The 22311-nt window shown below is 45.5% G+C and overlaps 1 protein-coding gene across 6 annotated transcripts in view; it reads left to right on the forward strand.

The window, feature by feature from the left end:
* The window catches only part of STIM1 (stromal interaction molecule 1), a 188922-nt gene that overhangs the window by 153975 nt on the left and 12636 nt on the right, over positions 1–22311 (forward strand). For all 6 annotated transcript variants that reach the window (XM_032359525.1, XM_032359524.1, XM_032359526.1 and 3 more), the window contains 3 exons: positions 259–374; positions 12017–12194; positions 16562–16739. In XM_032359525.1, the coding sequence (XP_032215416.1) occupies positions 259–374; positions 12017–12194; positions 16562–16739 (472 nt within the window). The remainder of the gene's footprint in view (positions 1–258; positions 375–12016; positions 12195–16561; positions 16740–22311) is intronic.

The raw sequence follows: 22311 nt of genomic DNA on the forward strand, positions 1-22311 counted from the left end.
GGATAATCCTCAGAGAGTAGCATTCTCAGGAGATGGCGGACGTGAGCAGAAAGGGAACATTTTTGGTAAATGTTATGTGTCCTTCCTTACTCCCTGTTGAAAACCACTGGTATAGACTCTGTGTTCTGGAGTGCAGAGGGGAGCTATCACCAAGAGCTAGAGGTCATGGAAGTGTTCCTGGAGGAGGTGGGTAATCCCACCAGTAACCCTCCTGGTTTTAGCGGCAGGAAACTGAGTTCCTCCTCTTTGTTTCAACAGGCTTGCTGTGACCAACACCACCATGACAGGGACTGTGCTGAAGATGACAGACCGGAGCCATCGGCAGAAGCTGCAGCTGAAGGCCCTGGACACAGTGCTGTTTGGGCCTCCCCTCTGTGAGTGCTGCGGAGAGAAGGGCTGCTGATGTACCGTGGGACCCGAGGCTGGGGGGGTGGGAGGCCGAGGTCCTGGGTCTCCTGTGCATACATGCAAGGCAGCACCGCTGCTCTTTCCACTAAGAAATGAAAACATGAGGTATCAAATAGTGTTATATTTTAATACAGCCAGATGCAAGGTCCATTCATTAGATCCATTAAGAAAATACTCACTTTAGGCCAGTTCTGTGCCCTAGAGGGAGATCTGGATGAATCCTATTCTGCTCTAAGGGGATAAAATGAATGTGTCGGAGAGGTACACAATGCTTCTGAGGTCCAGAGGAGGGATAGAGAAGGCATCCTGTAGAAGAGGTGGCATGTGACCTCTGCCTGTAAGGGTGGGTAGGGCTTTATTTCGTGCGGGTGGCAGGAGAGAACATTCTTGGTGGAAGAAACAACCGGAGCAAGAATACAAAAGCTGAAATATGAAAAGTATGCTCAGAGATAATAAGGAACCCACAGGGTCTGAGCGCCATTTAGCTGTTCCTTACTTTCACTGTGGACATGCAGAGTGTATGAACTGATTGCTGATCATCTTCTGTCCTTGAACAGCCACAGAGGTCTCAGTGGACTTCCACGGAGTCACAGAGACATACTCAGGCCGAAGAAAGGAGTAGTCTGTTCAGCCAGGGATTACTTGAGAGAATTAGGTTGTTTAATTCCTGAAGATCTGCAAGGTGGGAATGGCCAATCCTGCCATCCTTTTCCTTATTCTAAGTGAACTCTTGGGGAGAAAAAGTGGTAAGATTTCTGAGAAAATTAATCTTCACCAAGCAGGCTTCTAGGGCCCACTTCTTGCCCTTTGGGGCTGTTGGCATCGGTTGAGGATGCCAGCAGCAGAATGCTGTAGAACCAAGAATCAGTCCAGAGAAGCAGCCAGCGGGCAGGGTCGGAGACTCTAGAACATTTTCCCATCCATGCGTTTGGCTTGATGGCGCCCAAGCTGATGTCTCATTAGAGGTGGGTGGGTCTGTCCTTTTTTGTTTTTTTAAATTTTTAATAAGCTTTATTTTTAAGCGTAGTCCTAGGTTTGCATCAAAATTGAGTGAAGATACACAGATATCCTATATGCCCCTGCCCCCATACCTGCCTAGCCCCCTCCATGGTTAACAGCACACCCTCCCCCCACCCTGAGTGGTACATTTGTAACAAATGATGAACCTACACTGACATATCACCAGCATTCAAGGGTCCACACTTTATATTGGACTTGACTCTTGGTGTTGCACAGTCTATGGTTTTGGACAAGTGTAAAATGATATGACCTACCATCATTATAGTATCATATAGGCTAGTTCACTGCCCTAAAGATCCTCTGTGCTCCACCTGTGTATCCTTCTCTCCCCCTCAATCCCTGACAACCACTGGTCTTTTTTTTTTTTTTTTAATTTTTCTATAGTATTGCCTTTCCCAGAAGGTCTGTGTCTTTTGAAAATGTAAAACAAAGCAACATGAGAGAAGACTGGTTTCCTTTTTCTCTTTCTCTTTCTCTTCCTCTTCTCTTGCTTGCTTGTTTTTCTTTCTTTCTTTCTTTCTAGGGCACATTTTTGCTTACCATTCATTTATAAGTTTTGGATAAATGACACAATGGATGGCTCTAGCGTTTATGGGAGGCCCACTACTGAGCAAAGGCCTCTCATTCACTTACATTTCTTGAACAACTACTGTATACCAGTTTAAATGACAGGGTCCCTGCTTTCAAGAAGCTCCATCTAGGGACACCTGGGTGGCTCATCAGTTAAGCATCTGCCTTCAGGTCATGATCAAGTCCTGCACGGGCTCGTTGGTCAGCAGCGAGCCTCCTTCTCCCTCTGCCTGCCACTCCCACTGCTTAAGCTCGCTCTCTCTCTTGCGTGTGCTCTCTCTTTTTGACAAATAAATAAAATCTTAAAAAAAAAAAAGTTCCATTTAAATGGAGATAAGCGGCGCCTGGGTGGCTCAGTGGGTTAAGCCGCTGCCTTCGGCTCAGGTGGTGATCTCGGGGCCCTGGGATCGAGTCCCGCATCGGGCTCTCTGCTCAGCAGGGAGCCTGCTTCCTCCTTCTCTCTGCCTGCCTCTCTGCCTGCTTGTGATCTCTCTCTGTCAAATAAATAAATAAAATCTTTAAAAAAAAAAAAAAAAGAATAAATGGAGATAAGCACATCAACAATACAGTAAGTGATCAACAAATACAGTGTTATAGCTGTCATGGAAACGTTTCCAGAATTCAGCTGAGAGCACAAAATGGGAACAGGTTTTCAATTTGAGTCCAAGAAGCTTTATGGAGGAGATCATTCTTGAGCTGAGTCTTGAAAAATGGAAGGGAGCTTTACTAGACTTTCCCATGAACAGCTTACACCCCTCTCTTTGTATATACCAGCAAGACTGTTACAGCAGAAGAATCAAACCCAGTGATAAAAGCTAGGCTACTTTTGCAGAGGCTATCCTCTGTTCCCCGCCAGGAGTGGGAGGCCTTTCGCAGCCTGAAAGCCTTCTTTAGTATTCTGAGATATATTATCAGACTGTTATTGTTCTGTATCAAAATAGGATTTACCATATCTGAAAGGGTGCATTAGAAACTGCAGGTCAAAGTAGGCAAGGATTCTGCCTGGGAACATCAACTGGGGCTGGAAAGCATGGGAACCAGAGTCCTAGGTGCCGATAATGGGTCCAGGGGGCCAGAGGTAGCAAGAGGGGCTAGTGTAGCAGGTTAGGCTGATACCAGCATGGGAGAGGTATTTTCTCCTAGGCTACCTTCATACAGCCTATAACTTACATGTGACCTAACCTACCGGAGTCAGAGGGCAGCGACAAACAGTGTTTTCTGAGAGGTAAGAAGACACTTCATACACACTAGGATAGGTATCTTAAAAACAAAAACAGGGAGACAAAATGTGGAAAATAACTAGTATTGGCAAGGGTGTGAAGAAATTAGAATCTTCGTACGTTTCTAATGATAATGTAAAATGATTCGGCTACCGTGGAAAACAGTGTGGTTGTTCCTCAGAAAGTTAAACGTAGAGTTACCATATAGCCCAGGAATGTACCCAAGGTATTGAAAACAAGCTCTCAAACAAGTCCAGGTACACATATCCAGAGCAGCACTGTTCACAGTGGTCAGAAGGTGGAAATAACCCAAGTGTCCATCAGTGGACATGTGGCTAAGTAAGTGGTAGTATATCAGTACAATGGACTGTTATCTTGCCACAAGAAGGAATTAAGTTCTAATACATGCCACAACATAGGTGAACCTGGAAAGCACGCTAAGTAAAAGAAGATAGACGTAAAAGGTTACCTATTGTATGATTCCATTTATGTGAAATATCCAGAATAGATACATCTGTAGAGACGGAAGACAGATGGGTGGCTGGCAGAGACTGGAGGAAGTGAGAAATGGGGAGGGACTGCTAGTGGGTATAAAGTTTCTTTTGGGGTAATGGTAATGTTCTAAAATTAATTGTGCTTGTGGTTGCACAACCTTGTAAATATGATAAAACCACTGAATTGTACATTTTTTATTTTTATTTTTCAAAGATTTATTTATTGGAGTGAGAGAGAGAGAGAGTATGAGTGGAGAGAAGGGCAAAGGGAGAGAGAGATGCAGACTCCCCGCTGAGCAGGGAGCCTGATTCAGGGGCCGAATCCTAGGACCCCAGGATCATGATCTGAACAGTAGGTAAACGCTCAACCAACTGAGCCACCCGGGTGCCCCTGAATTGTACATTTAAAAAGAGTGAATTTTAGGGTATATAAATTATATCTCAATGGTAATAAAACATGTAGAACTTGATTTTTTTTATAACTCTTAGACTTCCATTTAGAGAACTTCCTGTAAAATTTAGGAAAGTAAAGTACCTTGCTCTTTTCCAAATTTCCACTTATTGTGTGACCTTGTATAGGTTGGTTTTCTCAGGATGTGTTTTCTGATTTGTATTATGAAACAATTGAACTAAAGGATTTTGATTCCTTTCAGGTGAACATTCAATGGTTTTTGAGGGGAAAACCTTTGATTGAGAAGTGTCCTGGTAAAAGGATAAAAGATAGGAAGTCTGTTCCTTCCGCTGCTTGTCTATATCCTGTACTTTTAGGAATTGGTCCTTGGCCCTTGCCTTATCAAGTGACCTTTGGCAATTCAGTTCTCCTACCTAGATTTAGGTTTCCTTATTTGTAAGATGGGCTTTGTCATTAAATAGGCTCTTACTGGGTCCCTCCTTCAAGGACTCTGATAGACCTGGGTGTTCTCCTGGGAGCTTAGATTTTGGAATCCAGCAGCTATTCTGATGGCAAATACCGTTTGAATACTTTACTACTGATGGCTCGTTAAAGAAAATTTTTGAAAATTGCCAGATGGAATCTGAGGAAAATACTAGGAAGCTCTTTGCCAGGAGACTTCTGCAAGGATAGAGCCGTGCATGACGGGTACCTGCAAAGAATCCCTTGATCTGTGTCCTGTGGGGCCCTCCAGCTCTGTTTCCCATCTAAGCATGGGCTAAAATGCCAAATTCAGCACTGTTCCCTATCCAACCTCACAACCCCATGCAGGCTTAGTGTGATGGCGGGTACTGCTGAGCTGCTTCTGCCCCAAGGGTGAGTTCTTAAGGCTGTGGTCCTTCGGGCTCACCAGAAAGCAGGTAGTAGATAAACACCCCAGAGAACCTGGGCCAGGTACAGCTACCTTACCCAGCCTTAATGAAAATCCTGCCCTCAGTCGAAGCTTGAGAAATCTCAGATCAGAGGTTTGTTGTGCAGTAGCCACGAAGGTCTGCTGAGTGATCAGGGTCCCTCTGTCCCCAGCAGCCTCCCGAGTTTGGGAAGGGGGAAGAAGGGTCAGACTGGCTCATCACAGAGCACCTCAGGGCCCATTTTCCAACAGTAGAAGGCAACTCTGTCCTCCCCTCATGGCTGCAGAGTGCATGTGGCCTTTTCAGTCTCTGCCGGCAGAGCTGGCTCTAGGCTTGCATGATCTCTTCGGGGCTCTCCTAACAGTGCCATCCATGGTCAGGGGTTAGGTGTGCTCTGACGCATGAAGTCCCAAGGCAGCTTGCCGTGGAGGCCTTGGCTGATGCCTCACTCTGGGCCCCAATCATTCACTGAGGGGGCTTTTCCTCCTCGGAAGGGAATGTCTCAGAGAAATGGAGGCTTAGGAGATGAGTTGAGTTTTTGGAGGTCATTAAGCTCTTAAATAGCTGAGCCATGGCTCAGACCCTGTCTCTGGCTTCCATTTCAGTGTTTTTTGGTACTTTGTTGTTCTGTCCTCCACTTCTGGTGGAAGAAGCAAGATAGAGTATAAGAATTCCATTTGAAATCAAGCCAGCGGCTCTATCACTTAGTGGCTTTGTGACCTTGGGTACATTTGTTAAGTTCCCTGTGTCCTAATTTCCCCTAAATAAATGGTAGCTATGGTTTTTAGTATATGCCTACTGTGGTTAATCCTGGGCCAACGGCTAGTGTAGCCTTTGAGCTTTTAGCAGGGGTATGGAGAAGTATGCAGAGTAGTTGTTGGGGCAGGGGGATGCTGTGGAGAGGAAGGCAAGCCTACACCTTGTCTTACTTCCTCAGCAGCTCAGATAATGAGGAGAAGTCCGCTGGAAGTGGGAGTGGCTCCTCTCCAGCAAAGCTTGTTTTCTCCTCTGTCAGCTCTATCCTTATGGTCTTTTTCTTTTTCTTTCTTTCTTTTCAACTCACTTTTCACCTTCTCCAGGATGCCTTTCCAGCCTCTTCCCAGGCATGTTCAACCTTTCCCTCTTACTTTTCTTCTGGGATTCTATAACCCTTTATATCTGCTTTCTTTTTTCCTTCTTTTAAATAGCAGTCTATTTTCCTGTTACCCTTTAAAATGGAACTCTTTGAGAGTAGAAACAGCTTTGTTCATCTGTCGTCATAACTCCGCATATGGCCCAGCAATGAGCAGGTGTTAGGAAATGTATGCTAGAAGTTGTACAAGGAGACTGGGTGTCCTCAGAGCTATAGGACAGGGGAGATGGGAGAAGAGTCTGGCCGGGCTTGGTGGTGGGGAGACTACCGTGGAGTGTCTTCCATGGACTGGTGAGCCTGCTAAAGCCCTGTGTGGGCTGTAACCAGAAAGCAGGAGGAATACTGCGGGTTAACCACACAATTCAGCACAGACTGCTGTGTGAATGACCAAAGAAATTCCTAGCATACTTTTCGGCAGTAAGGGATGAATTAGGTGTATCTGCCAGGGGAAGGGGTATTGTGGGCAGCAGAGAAAATTGTGAGAATAGATTGGGAGAGGGGATTCTTCTAGAAAGTGATAATGATTGGAGGCTCACTTTCTTAGTGTGAACTGTACCCTGAAAATTCTCACCATTACTCCTGCATCTGTTAACATGGTAGCATCTCTTTATCCATTCATCTGTTGAAGGGCATCTTGGCTCTTTCCACAGCTTGGCGACCATGGCCATTGCTGCTATAAACATTGGGGTACAGATGGCCCTTCTTTTCCCTACATCTGCATATTTGGGGTAAATACCCAGTAGTGCAGTTGCAGGGTCATGGGTAGCTCTATTTTTAATTTCTTAAGGAATCTCCACACTGTTTTCCAAAGTGTCTACACCAACTTGCATTCCCACCAGCAGTGTGAGAAGGTTCCCCTTTCTCCACAACCTCTCCAACACTTGTTGTTTCTTGTCCTGATAAGTTTATGCTGAGCGAAATAAGTGAAGCAGAGAAAGTCAATTATCATATGGTTTCACTTACTTGTGGAGCATAAGAAATAACATGGAGGACATTAGAAGAAGGAAAGGAAAAGTGAGTTGGGGAAGGTTGGAGGGGGAGATGAAGCATGAGAAACAAACTGAGGGTTTTGAAGGGGAGGTGGGTGAGGGGATGGGTGAGCCTGGTGGGCATTAAGGAGGGCACATATTACATGGAGCACTGGGTGTGGTACATAAACAATGAATCTTGGAACACTGGAAAGAAAATAAAATAAAAAATAAAGAAGTAGGGAATCATGGATATTTAGAGGCAACTAGCAATCTCTGCCCTGTATCCAAATAGGATTTCCACTTCTAGAAACTAGTTACACAGCTATCAAAGACTTAATGCATAAAGATATTTAGCACAGCACTTTCTGAAACAACCAAACAAGAAAAAATTCTGGGGGCGCCTGGGTGGCTCAGTGGGTTAAAGCCTCTGCCTTCAGCTCAGCTCATGATCCCAGGACCGAGCCCCGCAGGGAGCTCAGCAGGGAGCCTACTTTCTCCTCTCTCTCTCTGCCTGCCTCTCTGCCTACTTGTGATCTCTGTCAAATAAATAAATAAAAAATCTTAAAAAAAAAAAACAAGAAAAAATTCTGAAATCTTTAAAGATTTAGATAAAAGAATTATGGCATACTGGTACAATGTGATGGTGCTCCATGTGCAGACATGGTTGGAATATATAGCTAAGTGAAGAGCAACTTGGGAAACAGAATAGAGCATAATCAAATTTTTTAATAAATAAATGTGAATTAAAAAAACCACAGTAGCATCTCATTTGTTTATACTCTCCTCCTTGTCTCAGGCCTGATTACATTAACAGTTGACCTCATTTTGCTACAGTCTGTTTGCAGCACTTAGGCTGGGAATTCTGCCACTCTCTGGATCCCAGGTCCTTGCCAGCATCCCTGGCTTTAGCTCCATTCACCTAGCCAGCCACTGCTGCTCTCCTAATGCTCCGCGGTCCATCTCCCTGGGCTGTGCTCACTGGTTCTGTGTGGGCTCTGAGCGCAGAGCTTGTGGCGGGGCTGGAGCCTGCTGTACTCCCCTTGTGCTCTTTGCACACACTTTGTACTATGACCCCTTCCCTGCTGAAACCTGCCTACCTTCTTCCCTTTTTCTTTCCTTTCTGCCTTTTCCGAGTACCTGCTCTGGTCAGGCTCTGTGTTAAGTATGGGGCCATAGGGAGAAGTAAGTCTTGTGCCCTGGCCCTGAGAAACTCACAGGCTATCAGAAGGCAACCAGCGTGAAGGTTGAAAAACACACAAGGGAGTCTCTGAGATAGCAGTAAATAACCCATGTTTACTGTCCGAAGAGTGGGTTGGTTAGGGAATCCTGGTCGGAGGAGAAGGAATGGAAATATTGCTGTAGACTATTGTAGGCTGGGCAGTGAGGAATGGAAATGGAATTATGATGGGGAGAAGTACATCATTAGTAAGGCATGGACTAGATTCTTAATTTCCCCTCTTTTTCTGATATACTGGTTTGTAGATTCTGTATTAGGGTTCTCCAGAGAAACATAAGCTGGATAGATGGATGGATGAATGGTTGGACGGATGGATAGATAGATAGATAGACAAATAGATATGAGGAGGTTTATTATAGGAATTGGCTCATGTGATGATGGAGGCCAAGAAGTTCCTTGATCTGCCATCTGCACTCAAAGAACCAGGAAAGCCATTGGCACTATTCAGTCCAAGTTCGAAGGCCTGAGAACCAGGAGGGCTGATGATCTATGTCCCAGTCTGAGTACAAAGACGCGACCAGCAGGAGTGCTGATATAAGAAGGCGGAAGAAGATGGATGTCTCAACTCAAGCTGAGAGAGCAAATTCATCCTTCCTCAGCCTTCTGGTTCTACTCAGGCTCTCAGTGGCCTTAGGATGATGAGTGACATGCACTCCATTAGTGAAGACAGTCTTCTTTATTCAGTCTACTGATTGAAATACTGATCTGTTATGAAGGCAACCTCACAGACACACCCAGAAAGCTTCCTTGGCATCCCTTAGCCCAGGCAAGTTGACATGTAAAATTAACATCACAGATTCCCTTAGGACTGTGGAGTTCAGTCCAGTCCAGGACTTCCCTGAAGGGACCTGATAATTCTCACCTCTCCTTCTTTCAGTTTTAAACTTCTCCTCTCCTTTAAATCCCACATCCACATTCATAATTACCTACTGGGACTGTCCATCTGAAGATTTCCAGAACACCTCAAAGCACCCTCATTCATAACTGCACGCTTGGTCTTGTTCATGATTATGTGACGATGCATTTGAAAGCTGAGGAAGCAGAGATCCAGCGAGGGCAGAGGCAAGCAGAGAAGCCAGACTTCCTAAGGCTAGTGCAGGATGCTGCTTTTGATGGCACAAGAATCTGTCTATGGAAGGCCTTCCATTTAACCTTAGAGGCCTGGCCATTTGGCCTTTGGGTATTCACCATCCTGATGGCAGTGCCATAGTCCATTCCCAGTGTGTCCTTTGGGAGAAAAACTTTACGGCCACACTAGGCTAGACTAGGGGATCAGCTCCATGGTGAGCGACGTTTGCATGTAACAAAGCAGAAGGCCTCCTGCCACACAAGTCGGAAAGTTGTAATGAGAGCCAGGATGTAGCAGAAAGACCATGCAGTCAGGCAAGTCTGGATCCGAGCCCTAGCTCTGTCACTTTTCATGGACCCCAGCAAGGCAGGGCTCCTGGGAAGCATCGGTGTTCTGGTCTGTAGAGTGGGAATACAAATACCCTGCCTTCTAGAATCACTGTGAGAATCCGAGCTGGTGGGTATAAGTGTCTGATACGTTATATATCTTTTCTATTTCCCTTGCTTTCCTGTGTGGGTTAAGGGGAGAGAGATAACATATTGGAAACTTACCAGTAAAGATTCAGTTCCACAGATATCTCCTGAATCTGTGAGTTGGCCAGCACTGTGCTGGGCACTGGCGTACGGACAAGTGACGACCGCTAGGGGCCACAGAGTCTGTCAGCCACATTAGGCTCATTTCCTTCCTGCCAAGCTTGGTGGCTCATGAGATGGGGCAGGCTGGATCTCTGAGCTCTGGCCATGCATTTGACAAGGCAGAGGGGTGTATGGACTGGATGCTGGTGTATTTAAGAGGAGTTACAACGGGTTGAAGAGATCCAGAGGCTACTGACAGGTGGAGCAGTATTACCTTAGAGGAGTGAGGGTCACTGTCAGATCCTGTCCTCGGCCCTGGTCATTCAGTATTTGTAGTCATGATTTGGGTGAGAATATGAAGTTGGAGAAAATAATAGGCTCTTGTTCCACCGTGATCTGGACAAGGTAGGATGGGGACTGAACAGAAGAGCCCGACACCCAGTCTGCATGCCCACCTGCAGCACTTTGAAGTGCTGGAGGTGACAGGGGGCGGGTGTTGGCTTTCGCAGAGTCTTATTTAAGCAGGAGGACCTCTGACTTTCAGCAAGGACGTAAAGCTGGTGTTGGAGCTGGGGAACCTTGGAAACCTCTGGTAGAGGCTGTGGGGGGCCGGTGTGTTCCAGAAAGAAAGGCAGCTCGCTGTGCTGCAGGCGTATCTCGTCTTGGGACCTGAAGGGCAGGAGCGTGAAGACTTGCCTGGGGTCGGGAGGCCCAGCCTGCTTGGAGGCTAGAGGACGGTCGCCAGGGGACCCTCGGTTTTCTCTGGCATAAACATATAAAGGACATGGCTGCCACCCCAGTCCTCATAACTCCCCTCCCTTGGATGGAAATAGAATGTGCTAATCTGTCTTTGATCCCACACCCATCCACATGCCCTGTTGCTCTGCTGTCAGTCAGGAACTATGAATATAACACTTTTGTCAGACTGGGCCTCAGCTACATGTGTCTTTTCCTGCTGTCTCGGGCCCACCTTGGTGGCTGCACCTGGGTCCTTTTGGATTCACCTTAGCCCTTGTCCTTACCAGGCCCTGGGACCCTGTCTGTCCCACTTCCCCCTCCTCGACCTGAGGGTAACCCACTACCCTGACTCCCAGGCCTGCAGCTTCTCCGAGCCCACTGCTACTCCATCCCAAATTGAGAACAGCCCAGGCAGGGGCCACGGCAGTAGCCCTGCTCTCCTTACGGGCTCTTCAGGTCTCCTGTGCCGTGGCGCAGAGCCCAGATCTGGTAGACTAGGAACAATGGCAGGCTCCAGCAGTGGCCCTCTTCTGCTTGGCTCAGTTCTCAGGACATATCTTTTGTACTTATCTTCTGGTATTGTTCCTTGTTCAGCTTTTCAGTCTTGCTCTGAACCCCAGCCACCAGCGCTTTGCCACATTGCCGCTGGGCATTCTCCAGAGGTGGCTCTGTCCCCCTATTCCTGGCACCTGCAGTGTCTTACACATTCCAGCCTCTCGATGTTCCTCCTGTCCTACCCGGTCTGTGGGTCAAGCCACAGCCTAGAAATGCTCTTCCACAGATGGACCTTGCAGACCTCTACCTGATCTGGGCTCTGTGTCTTATGCCTAGAAGAGGCGAGCTGTCCAGGGGGCCCGGCTTCTGCAGGAACTTCAGTTCCACAGCCAGGCCTCAAGCTCTCGTCATCTGGCTTTATACTCTTTATACCGACCGTCCGTCCCCCCTACTCTAGCGCTCTAGCATCGCTTACTCGTCAGACAGAAGCCCTTGCATGTGGGCACGTGGGCTCCTTGTAGGCCGGGGGCAGCTGGGATGTCCTGAGAAGGCACTCGTTTTTAGGCCAGTATGTTTAGTAAGCTTCCTGTCCTGCCCTCGGGCCTCTCATCTTTTCCAAAGAACTGTACTTCCACACGCTATACTGGTGTGTGGCAAGTGTGTGTCCAAGAAGAGAAACTAACTCTCTGCAGTGGGAAGGCCTCGTGCAGGACGGGATGCAGTGGGGTGTGCAAGGCTGAATGTGCGGGGGGCATCCTGTCTCACCACGGCTTCCTCTTCGGCAGTGACCCGCCATAATCACCTCAAGGACTTCATGCTGGTGGTGTCCATCGTTATTGGTGTGGGCGGCTGCTGGTTCGCCTATATCCAGAACCGTTACTCAAAGGAGCACATGAAGAAGATGATGAAGGATCTGGAGGGGTTACACCGAGCTGAGCAGAGTCTGCACGACCTTCAGGAAAGGTAAGGCCCTTCCCCTTCCCCACAGCCGTGGTGCCGCCAGCTCTTGGGAGCCTTTTGTGTCCACCTGGGCTGTGGGCCGTCTCACCCCGAGATATGCTGCCGTGGCTGCCGAGGCTGTGCCTACTTCCAGAACTGCTTTGGGAGGGTAGGGTCCTGCCATTGCTGTTGTGTAGGCAAATATTCCTCCTGAGGGCAGGAGCTTATTTCTGTCAGAGACCTTGAGCCTCCCTGGTTGGATGGCTTGCCCACTCTATCCTTCTTCCTGCATCTGAACTGTTATCCTTCCCATAATTAACTGTTCCTCACTGTTCCCCAAAGCTCACAAATCTGTCTTCCTAATACTTGTAGTTCTTTCTTGTACGGAATCTAAATCTCCTAAGTACTCAGTTGTTATGTGACTTTGGGTAAATCCTCTTCCTCTTCTGGGACTTAGTTCCTCATCTGTACTAAGAAGGGGTTGGATCAGGAAAACACTAACGGCCTTCTAGCTCTGACAGTCGGATTCTGTTTAAACAAAACATGGCTTAAAGACTATTATTGTAGGAGATCCAGCTGTGAACAGAGGTGGCAGTCAGTCAGTCAGTCAAAGTACTTTCTGATGTCTAGGAACCAGGTCTGTGCTGGGAATTGTAAGGAATTCACTGCTCCTGGGGCAACAAAGCTCACACACATACGAAGGAGCAGTGAGTACACTCTTAGTGCAGTGACTTGTGCCCACTGATGGCATGAGGACTCTAAGAACAGGAAGGGCACAGAGGCAGGAGATGAGTGGATATGGACTCCAGAAGGCGACCTTGAAAGATGAGTGGATTTTTGGGCGGGGGGCGGGGGGCAGTCCTGGTAGTTAAGGTTGAACATAGATAGAGTGAGGCCAGATCCCTGGCACCTTAAGACTCACATGGAGAAGTTTTAGTAAGATGCAAAAGGCAGTAGAGTGTTAATGCATGTATTTGGTATTGTGCTTTGTTTTGTTGTTGTTTTTTTTAAAAAAATTATTCATTTGAGAGAGGGAGAGAGGAGAGCGAGCAGGGGGCAGTGGCAGAGGGAGAGGGAGAAGCAGGCTCCCCGCTGAGCAGGGAGCTTGATGCTGGGCTCCATCCCACCACCCTGAGATCATGACCTGAGCCGGAGGCGGCCGCTTAACTGGCTGAGCCACCCAGGCACCCCAGCTTTGTTTTTGAGAAGAGGAGGGACCTACTTCAGGACTGTTTTTTAGAAAATTATTCTGGCAGCTCAGGGATTCCAGTGGAAGTCTTTGAGGAATCCATGTAAAAGGAAATGACATCTGGCTCTTTTCTGTCACTTTAAAATGATACTCTTCTTTGGAGGGCGGGGAAAGGATTTCTTATGAACTAGGGATTATTAGCTGCTTAAATGCATTATCTTTTAATCACCACAACTACGTTAGATAGGTACTTTTATCATCCCTAGTTTAAAGTTGAAGAGATGAGGGCTCAGAGAGGGTGAGTGCTTTGCTTAGGGTCACATAGCAGGAAGTAATGAGCCAAGAGTTTGGACAGCCACAGGTGCTGTATCAGTAAAGGTGGCCCTATCAGATTCATTTCCATGGTTTAGGTTTCTAAGGGGCAAGTGGAGTTTTATCTCTGAGCTGATTCCTGGCTACTTTTCTGGGCCCCTTGGTCCTGGGCCCTTTGCCAACTGGGGGCTAAATGCTGCTGTCTGGGCATTCTTCGTTTGTCTGAAAAGCATGTACTGTTTTCATTCCAAAGGCAAAGAATCCAGGCAGGAGACATTCCAAGTTTGGGGATAAAGCTAAGCTCCCAACCCTCCCTACTCCCCAAGGCCTCCAGAGCTTAATGACCACTGTGGCACTTGGAGGACCGAATGCATGCGCACGCCCAGAGACAGGCACACGCACGTATTCCTCTGACAGTGTCCAGAGCCCACACGCCTCCTTGTCCCTCCTTCCTCTACTGGCCCTGTGCTGCCAGATACCACTGAGCTTTTTTTTTTTTTTTTTTAACAGAGTTCCTGATACTTTGGGGAATAAATGTAATGCCACATGTGCATTCCAGGTAGGATTTCATGGGGTTTTGAGATAATTCTTTGATGCAGGGATTTTGATTCCCATTTAGAAATGAAGAAACAGGCCTGGTGCAAGGAATGGACTTGCCATAGTCCCACAGCTGCAGCCAGGCTGCCTCAATCTCTTACTTGTAAGGCTGACTGACTGCAGCCTTCAGGATGCTCAGGCTTCTGTGGAGTCTTTTTTTTTTTTTTTTAAAGATTTTTAATTTATTTATTTAACAGACAGAGATCACAAGTAGGCAGAGAGACAGGCAGAGAGAGAGGAGGAAGCAGGCTCCCTGCTGAGCAGAGAGCAGGATGTGGGGCTGCATCCCAGGACCCTGGGATCATGACCTGAGCCGAAGGCAGAGGCTTTAACCCACTGAGCCATCCAGGCGCCCCGGCTTCTGTGGAGTCTTGACCGTGCGTGTATTTGCTCATTTCTGCGCCCACTGGTACTTAACGATCTTCTCTACCAGATCTCGTTAGGACTATAAAAGGGGGTTTGGTTTTTTGATTCTACTTTAGAGGAGCTCCTTTCAGCTGGACAAGACTGACAGATCATAGGTTTTCCTGAAGAGGCTGCTCTTTGGTGAAGAACTGAATCCCTAATGGTGTGATTCCAGGCAGTTGGGTTGAAGAATACAGTAGAGGAGGGTATTCAGCAAGGGGAAGCAGAGGGGGCAGGAAATGGCGCCTCGGGTTTGCTTTCAGCTGTGCCTGTAGCGCCACCTGGTGTGTACCTTGAGGAGACCCACCCTCCCTTGCTCTCCAGGGACGGAGTGGGCAGAAGACTGCCGTTTGTCTGTGGGAAGCTTGCCGCCTGGAACTTTCCCTTTGTCCCTCCCTTCTCGTCCCACGACCTCATTTGTGGCTCCAGCCACTGACAGGTCTGGACTTGGCAGTTGTTAGAGGTTGAGTTCTGTCTTCAGAACTTCTGTTCTGTCTCTGCCTCTTCCGTTTCACCTGCTTGATTAACTCAGAGGTTAGTGCTTTTTTCTGAGGGCTCCTTTTGTTCTGTAACTTATCCAGCTGTACCTCATGTCTAAGCCATAGATCCCTGTCTTCTTCATCATCTTTTCCTCTCCTGCCCTGGTCTCCTGTCACTTGGTATTTCTCACTAAGGTAGGAAGACCCAACTGTGGCCAAGTCCTTGCTTTCTTCCAGAGGGATTAGCAAACTCTTTCTCTTTCTTCTGGGTCTAGCCCAGGCCTCACCTTCCCTGACTCCTCTCAGCGAGAGTTGATCACTCCATCCTTTGGGCTCATCCAACAGCTTGTATGTCTCTCTCTCATAGAACTTGTCACACTGTGTATAGTTACCTGTTTACTTGTCTATATTGGGCTAGATCCTGAGCTCCCCAGTGACAGGGGCAGTTTTCTCATTCATCTCCATGGATCTGAGACTTAGTGCAGGGCTTCGCATTCAGTGGGTGCTTGGAAGTGCTTGCTGAAGGAATGGATGAGTGAATGGGTGGATTAACGTAGATATGTAGAGGAAGGAAGGAAGGGAGGAAGGAAGGAGGCTGGGTGGTTTTGTCAGTGAGCAGAGGGACTGTGTGGGTGGGTACAAAGGTGTATTTTCATGATACAGTCCTTGAGATCTTACCACCATGGAAGATATTCAGAAAGGAAACTCAGGCCTGGGGGCAGCAGGGGATCTCCCAAGCCCTGCCCAGCCCCTTTCTCATGAATTTCATTTTTCTCTGCCTCTGGGAACAGGTACTTACGACTCCAAGAGTTGCTGCTCAATTCCTCATTCCTTTCTTGTTTTCCCTAAATATCCCCACTGCCACCACCCCAGTCATATCTCAGCCATTGCGCCTTCTCTGGATCTTTGGCCTAGCTTGCAGGGTATTCTACATTTGCTGAATCTTCCAGACAGCCCCAGGATAAGGGGAATAACTATGGGATTTGGAGTCATACAGATTGGAATTCTAGTCTCAGTTCTACCTGCAATTACTTTCCATTTCTAAGTCTTAAATCCGGACCTGTCAAAGCTGCTAATGGTACAATATTTAATTATCTGAAGGGAGGACACATGGAAGTACCCTGTAAACTAGCAGTTGTTGGGATCTTAGTATGTGAGGCACCTCGGAGGAGGGATTCACATATCCAGGAACCTAGCTTGATTACTGGCAGCAAAATGATGGCCAACATAAGAGACGTGGTTGCCACTATGTTTCCTTTTGGCCCTGAGCTAACTCACAGCCAGTCAACAAAATAAGGAGAATACATTCTCAGTGCCAGAGCCCTCATTTTCCTCTTTGATGCCCCGACGCGTGGCATATTGGCTGGCACCCTTGCCTGGCCTTCTCCAGCTCCCCGCATCGCCCCCAGGCTGCACAAGGCCCAAGAGGAGCACCGCACAGTGGAGGTGGAGAAGGTCCATCTGGAGAAGAAGCTGCGTGATGAGATCAACCTTGCCAAGCAGGAAGCCCAGCGGCTGAAGGAGCTGAGGGAGGGTACCGAGAATGAGCGGAGCCGCCAAAAATATGCTGAGGAGGAGCTGGAGCAGGTAGGAAATTGTACAAATTCCTGGGCGTCTTGGGGGTGAAGGGGGAAAATGTGCAGGGGCCAGAAGCCTGGCTGGAATGTTTCATGAGGGAGGACTTTGCAATCTGGCTTAAACGATACCTTCAAGAGTTGCTAGAGTTGTACCAATAGGCGTAGTGGAAAAGTTGCAAAGGAAATAGTCAAAGAATAGGGGATAACAGGTGTATTTTATTTTATTTTATTTTATTTTATTTTATTTATTTGACAAGGAGAGCGGGGAAGCAGGCAGAGGAAGGAGAGGCAGGCTCCCTGCTGAGCAAGGGAGCCCCAAGTAGGGCTCAATGTGGGGCTCAATGTGGGGCTCGATGTGGAACTTGATCCCTGGGACCATGACCTGAACTGAAGGCAGACCCTTAACAACTGAGCCACCCAAGTGCCTCGGGGATAATAGATGTTAACAGTTATTTTTTTCAAGCTTTTACTTGAGCATGTACCTGTATAACTGCCATCCAGGTCAAGACACAGAATACCTTTTTTTTTTTTTTTAAGATTTTATTAATTTGGGGGGAACTGGAGCTATGGAGGGAGGGGCAGAGGGAGAGGGAGAAGCAGACTCCCCACTGAGCAGGACCCAGGATCATGACCTGAGCTGAAGGCAGATGCTTAACTGACTGAGCCACCCAGGTGCTCCCCCAATATATTTTTAAGCACCCCAGAAGTCTCACTTTTGCTTCCCCCAACCTCCCCCATCAGTATTCCATTAGAAGGTAACTGCAGTTATAATCTCTAAACCAGATTTGTTTTACCCGATTTTGAACTTCATATAAATGGCATTATATATAGTATTTTTCTTCATGCTTGGTTTCTTTCACCAAGCATGTAGTGGTAGTCAGTTTATTCATATTGCCAAGTAATAATTCGTGGCACAAGAATATTCTAAATTATTTATCCATTCTCCTTTTGGTAGACGTTTGGGTTGTTTGCAGTTCTTTTTTATTCTCTCCTTTTCTGAATGACACTGCTATGAACTTCCTTGCACATGTCTCTTGATGAGCATAAGCACTTACTTCTGTTGGATATAATAGGGAATTTATATATTTAGCTTTATTAGAAACAGCCAGTTTTTGAAAAATGGTTGGACTAGTTCGTACTAGCACCAGCAAAGTGTGAGAATTCTAGTTGAGCCACAACCTAAAAACCTTGTTAGTTTTAGGCTTTTTAATTTTACACATTTTTAAAAAAGATTTTTAAATTTTTTTAAAGGGGTCACTTTTATTTATTTTTTTAAAGATTTTTATTTATTTATTTGACAGACAGAGATCACAAATAGGCAGAGAGAGAGATTGGAGGAAGCAGACTCCCCGCTGAGCAGAGAGCCCTATGCGGGGCTCCATCCCAGGACACTCTGGGATCATGACCTGAGCCGAAGGCAGAGGCTTTAACCCACTGAGCCACCCAGACACCCCGTAAAAGATTTTTAAATTAAATTAAATTTATTTATTTGACAGAGAGATCACAAGTAGGCAGAGAGAGAGGGGGGAAGCAGGCTCCCCGCTGAGCAGAGAGCCCGATGCAGGGCTCCATCCCAGGACCCTGGGCTCATGACCTGAGCCGAAGGCAGTCATTTAACCAACTGAGCCACCCAGGTGCCCCAATTTTACATATTCTGGTAGGGATGTAGTGATATTTCATTGTGACTTTAATATTCATTTTCCTTAATGACTAATAATAAGAAACACGTTTTCATAAATTTATTGACCATTTTGTTTGGGAATCTCTTTTGTGCTGTCTTCTTCTCCTTTTTTTTTTTTTTTTTTTTTTGGTCTGTCGTCTTCTTATTCTTAATGGATTTGTAAGAGTTCTTTATATTTTCTGAATGCAAGTCTTGTTGTCTGTATAGATGTATTGCAAATATTTTCCCAGCCTGTAGTTTGTTTGTTTGTTTTGCTCTCTTAATATTGTCTTTTAATGAACAGGTCTTGATTTTAATGAAGTCCAATTTAATCAATCTTTTTTTTTAAACAATTGGTACTTTTTGTAGCCTGTTTAAGAAATTTTGCCCATCCCCACGATATTTTTCCAAATTTTCTACTGGAAATATTATTGTTTTACTTTTCACATTTAGGTTTGTAGTTTATTTTGAATTAGTTTTTGTGTATGACATGAAGTAGGAAGTCAAGGTTCTTTTGTTTTTTTTTCAGGTAGATGCTTTATTATGTCATCCATTTGTCAGTCTCTCTACCACATTATCTTCTACTAAAGCTTGATATTGCTAGTAAGTTCTCCAGCTTTATTCTTCAAGGTGGCCTTGGCTCTTCTAGGTTTTTTGCATTTCCGTAATTAGCTTGTCACTCTACTGCTTTTCCCTACTTCCCCCCAAAAGCCTTGCTGGGATTTTTATAGTTTTTGCTTTGAATCTATAGATAAATGCTGGAAAAAATTGACATTTAATTTTTTATTTTTTTAAAGATTTATTTACTTATTTATTTGACAGAGAGAGACACAGTGAGAGAGGGAACACAAGCAGAGGGAATGGGAGAGGGAGAAGCAGGCTTCCCGCCAAGCAGAGAGCCGGATGCGGGGCTTAAAGGAGGGCTCCATCCCAGGACCCTGGCATCACGACCTGAACCAAAGGCAGACGCTAGTGGCTGAGCCACCCAGGCACCCCGAAAATTGACATTTTAACCGAACAAGTTTTCTAATCCATGAGCATTGTTTGTCCTGTCACCTATTTAGGTTATTTACTTATTTATTTGAGAGTGAGAGAAAGAGAGAAAGCTAGAGAGAGAGACAAGCTAGGCGAGGAGTAGAGAGAGAGCTGAGCAGAGAGCCCAATTCGGGGCTCGATCCCAGGACTGTGGGACCATGACGCAAGTCAAAGGCAGACACTTAACCCACTGAGCCACCCAGGTGCCCCTACTTAGGTGTTTTAAAATTTCTGTCAGATGTTATGTAGTTTTCAGTGTAGATATCTTTCACTTTGAAAAATTTTTTTAACTTGCTTATTTTTCTAGGCTTTTTTTTTTTTTTTTAAGATTTTATTTTTAAGCAATCTTTATGCCCAACATGGAACTCAAACTTATGACCCTTGAGATCAAGAGTTGCCTGTTCCACCAACTGAGCCAGCTCGGTACCTCTTATTTTTTAGCTTTCTTTTTGCCCTAGCTTTTTGAGGTGGAAGATTAGGTTATTGATTTTAAACCTTTGATATTTTCCAACATAAGCATTTAGAGCTGTAAATTTCCAGCTCAGCACTGCCTTAGCTGTTGCTGAGTTCTGGTATTTCATATTTTCATCATCATTCAGTTTAAAAGATTTTCTAATTTTTATTGCAATTTTTTAGGGGGAGTCCATGGTTATTTAGAATAAATATGTGGCCTAATTTTCACACACTTGGGAACTTTTCTAGTTCTTTCTCATTGATTTCTAATTTGATTTTGCTGTGGTCAGAGAACACATACTATATGTTTTCAATTATTTCAAATGTGTTGAGACTTGTTTTAGGTAAACCGACTAAACGATACAATCAGAAGGCAAAGAGTTGTCAGAATGGATAAAAATACAAAACCCAGGTATGTGCTGTTGATAAGAAATACACTTGAAGGATACAAAATGGTTCAAAGTAAAAGGATGAGCAAAGATACATGATACAAACACAGAAGAAACTAAATCAGGAGTAGCTATATTAGTATCAGACAAAGCAGGCTTTAGGGCAGGAAGTATTACTGGAGACAAAAATCATAAATATGTGAATCCAACAGTAACATATAACAACACTCAATTTGCATACATCTAACAATATAGTTAAAATATATCTAAAGCAAAAGTTGAAGAAACTAAAAGGGTAATAGACACATTTATAATCAAAGTTAGAGATCGTAAAGCACCGCTGTCCATAATAAGCAGCCCAAAATATTATTTTTGGATGTAGGCTGTACGGGTGTAAGACACTTAAACATGATTATCAGTTTGCCCTTATGGACACATACAGAGTATTTTGCCCGACAGCCGCCGGGTGCACCTGCTCTTTGGTGTTTGCCTAGTGCTTCTGTTCCATTTCCTCCTCTCCTGGGGATCCAGTCTTCATGCGAGACCTTTTCATTGGACTCCACTTGTCTCTTATGCTTACTTAGTTGTGTCTTCTCTCTCTCTCTCTCTCTCTCTTTCTCTCTGTCTCTGTGCTTTGGTTTGGTTATTTTCTATTGATTTATCTTTGATTCCCCAATCCTGTATTCTGCTTGAACCTTGTGGTGTTTAACCCATCATTCAGTGGGATCCTACTCCCAGATACTGTAGTTTTCAGATCTAGAATGCTCAATTTTCTCTCTTGTAGATTTCAGTTTCCTGCCCAGAATTTCTGTCTTTTTAACTATTGCTTCCATCTTTTCTATATTTTCCTGAAGATTTCATGGTTATTTTAAAGTCCTTTTGTGGTAACTCTCACATTTAGATCACTTATGAAACTGCCTACTTTTCCTCTTAATTATTGGTTATATTTTCCTGCCTCTTCTCATGTCTAGCGATTTATTTTCATTAAATGCTGGACAGTGTGTATAAAACAATAACAGAGACCCCAGATGATTTGTCCTCCATCAAATAGGGACACCTCCCACTCCCTTTCCTCTGTTAGGTACATAGTGTGAACATCTCATCACCTCAGGCCAATCTGAAATTGAGCCATGTTGGAACTGGGTTGTAGTTTTAGTAGGACTTGGTCTAGCACTCATTTGTCCCAGTTTCTCAACCGTGTCCCTTCCTTTTTCTTGAGAGCTGGTGGATTTCTTTTTCCTGAACCCATGAGAGATTCATGTCTGTCACTGGGAGGATTTTAATTTATCCCATCGGCCTCCTGCTCATTACAGCTTCACAATTTTGAAGTGTTTGAGGCAGGTCCCTTCCTTCCTGCAATATTTTGTTTCCCAAGTATTTTGAAATTATGGGAGATTTTAGTCTGTCCTTTGGCCTAGCTATGTGTTCTTCTGCACAGCCTCAGAGCTCAGTAAATGTTCATTGAAGAAGATGGTATGTATGTTTGGGATATCTCCATTTCCAATCTGTCATATCAGTACCATACTACCAACAAAAGCTAGGCTGGTTTTTCTGGGCTCTGGTGGAGTCCCACTGCCTGGGCCAAGCCCAGTTATCAGCTCTCACCCAGAACTATCAAAAGCCTCCAAGGAAGAAAATGGCTGACAGTTGTGAACTTGCTTAGAAAGGCTTTTTCTCCCTCTCTGGATTTTTAGTTCATTTAGTCCAGTGGTTCTCAAACTTTTTGGCCTCAGGACCCTTTTACTCTTAAAAATTATTTTAAAACATTTTTAAAGGGGAAATATGTTGCTATTTACCTAGTTAGAACTGAGAAAATTAAAAAAAATATTTACTAATTTGGGAGTGCCTGGCTGACTCAGTCAGAAGAGCTTGCAGCTCTTGATCTCAGGGTCATGAGTTTGAGTTCCACGTTGGGTGTAGAGATTACAAATAATCTTAAAAAAAAAAAAAAAACTAATTCTGGAACGCCCGGGTGGCTCAGTTGTTAAGCGTTTGCCTTTGGCTCAGGTCATGACCCCAGGGTCCTGGGATGGAGCCCCACATTG

The sequence above is a fragment of the Mustela erminea genome, chromosome 9 (assembly GCF_009829155.1).
Source record: "Mustela erminea isolate mMusErm1 chromosome 9, mMusErm1.Pri, whole genome shotgun sequence".
Taxonomy (NCBI): domain Eukaryota; kingdom Metazoa; phylum Chordata; class Mammalia; order Carnivora; family Mustelidae; genus Mustela; species Mustela erminea.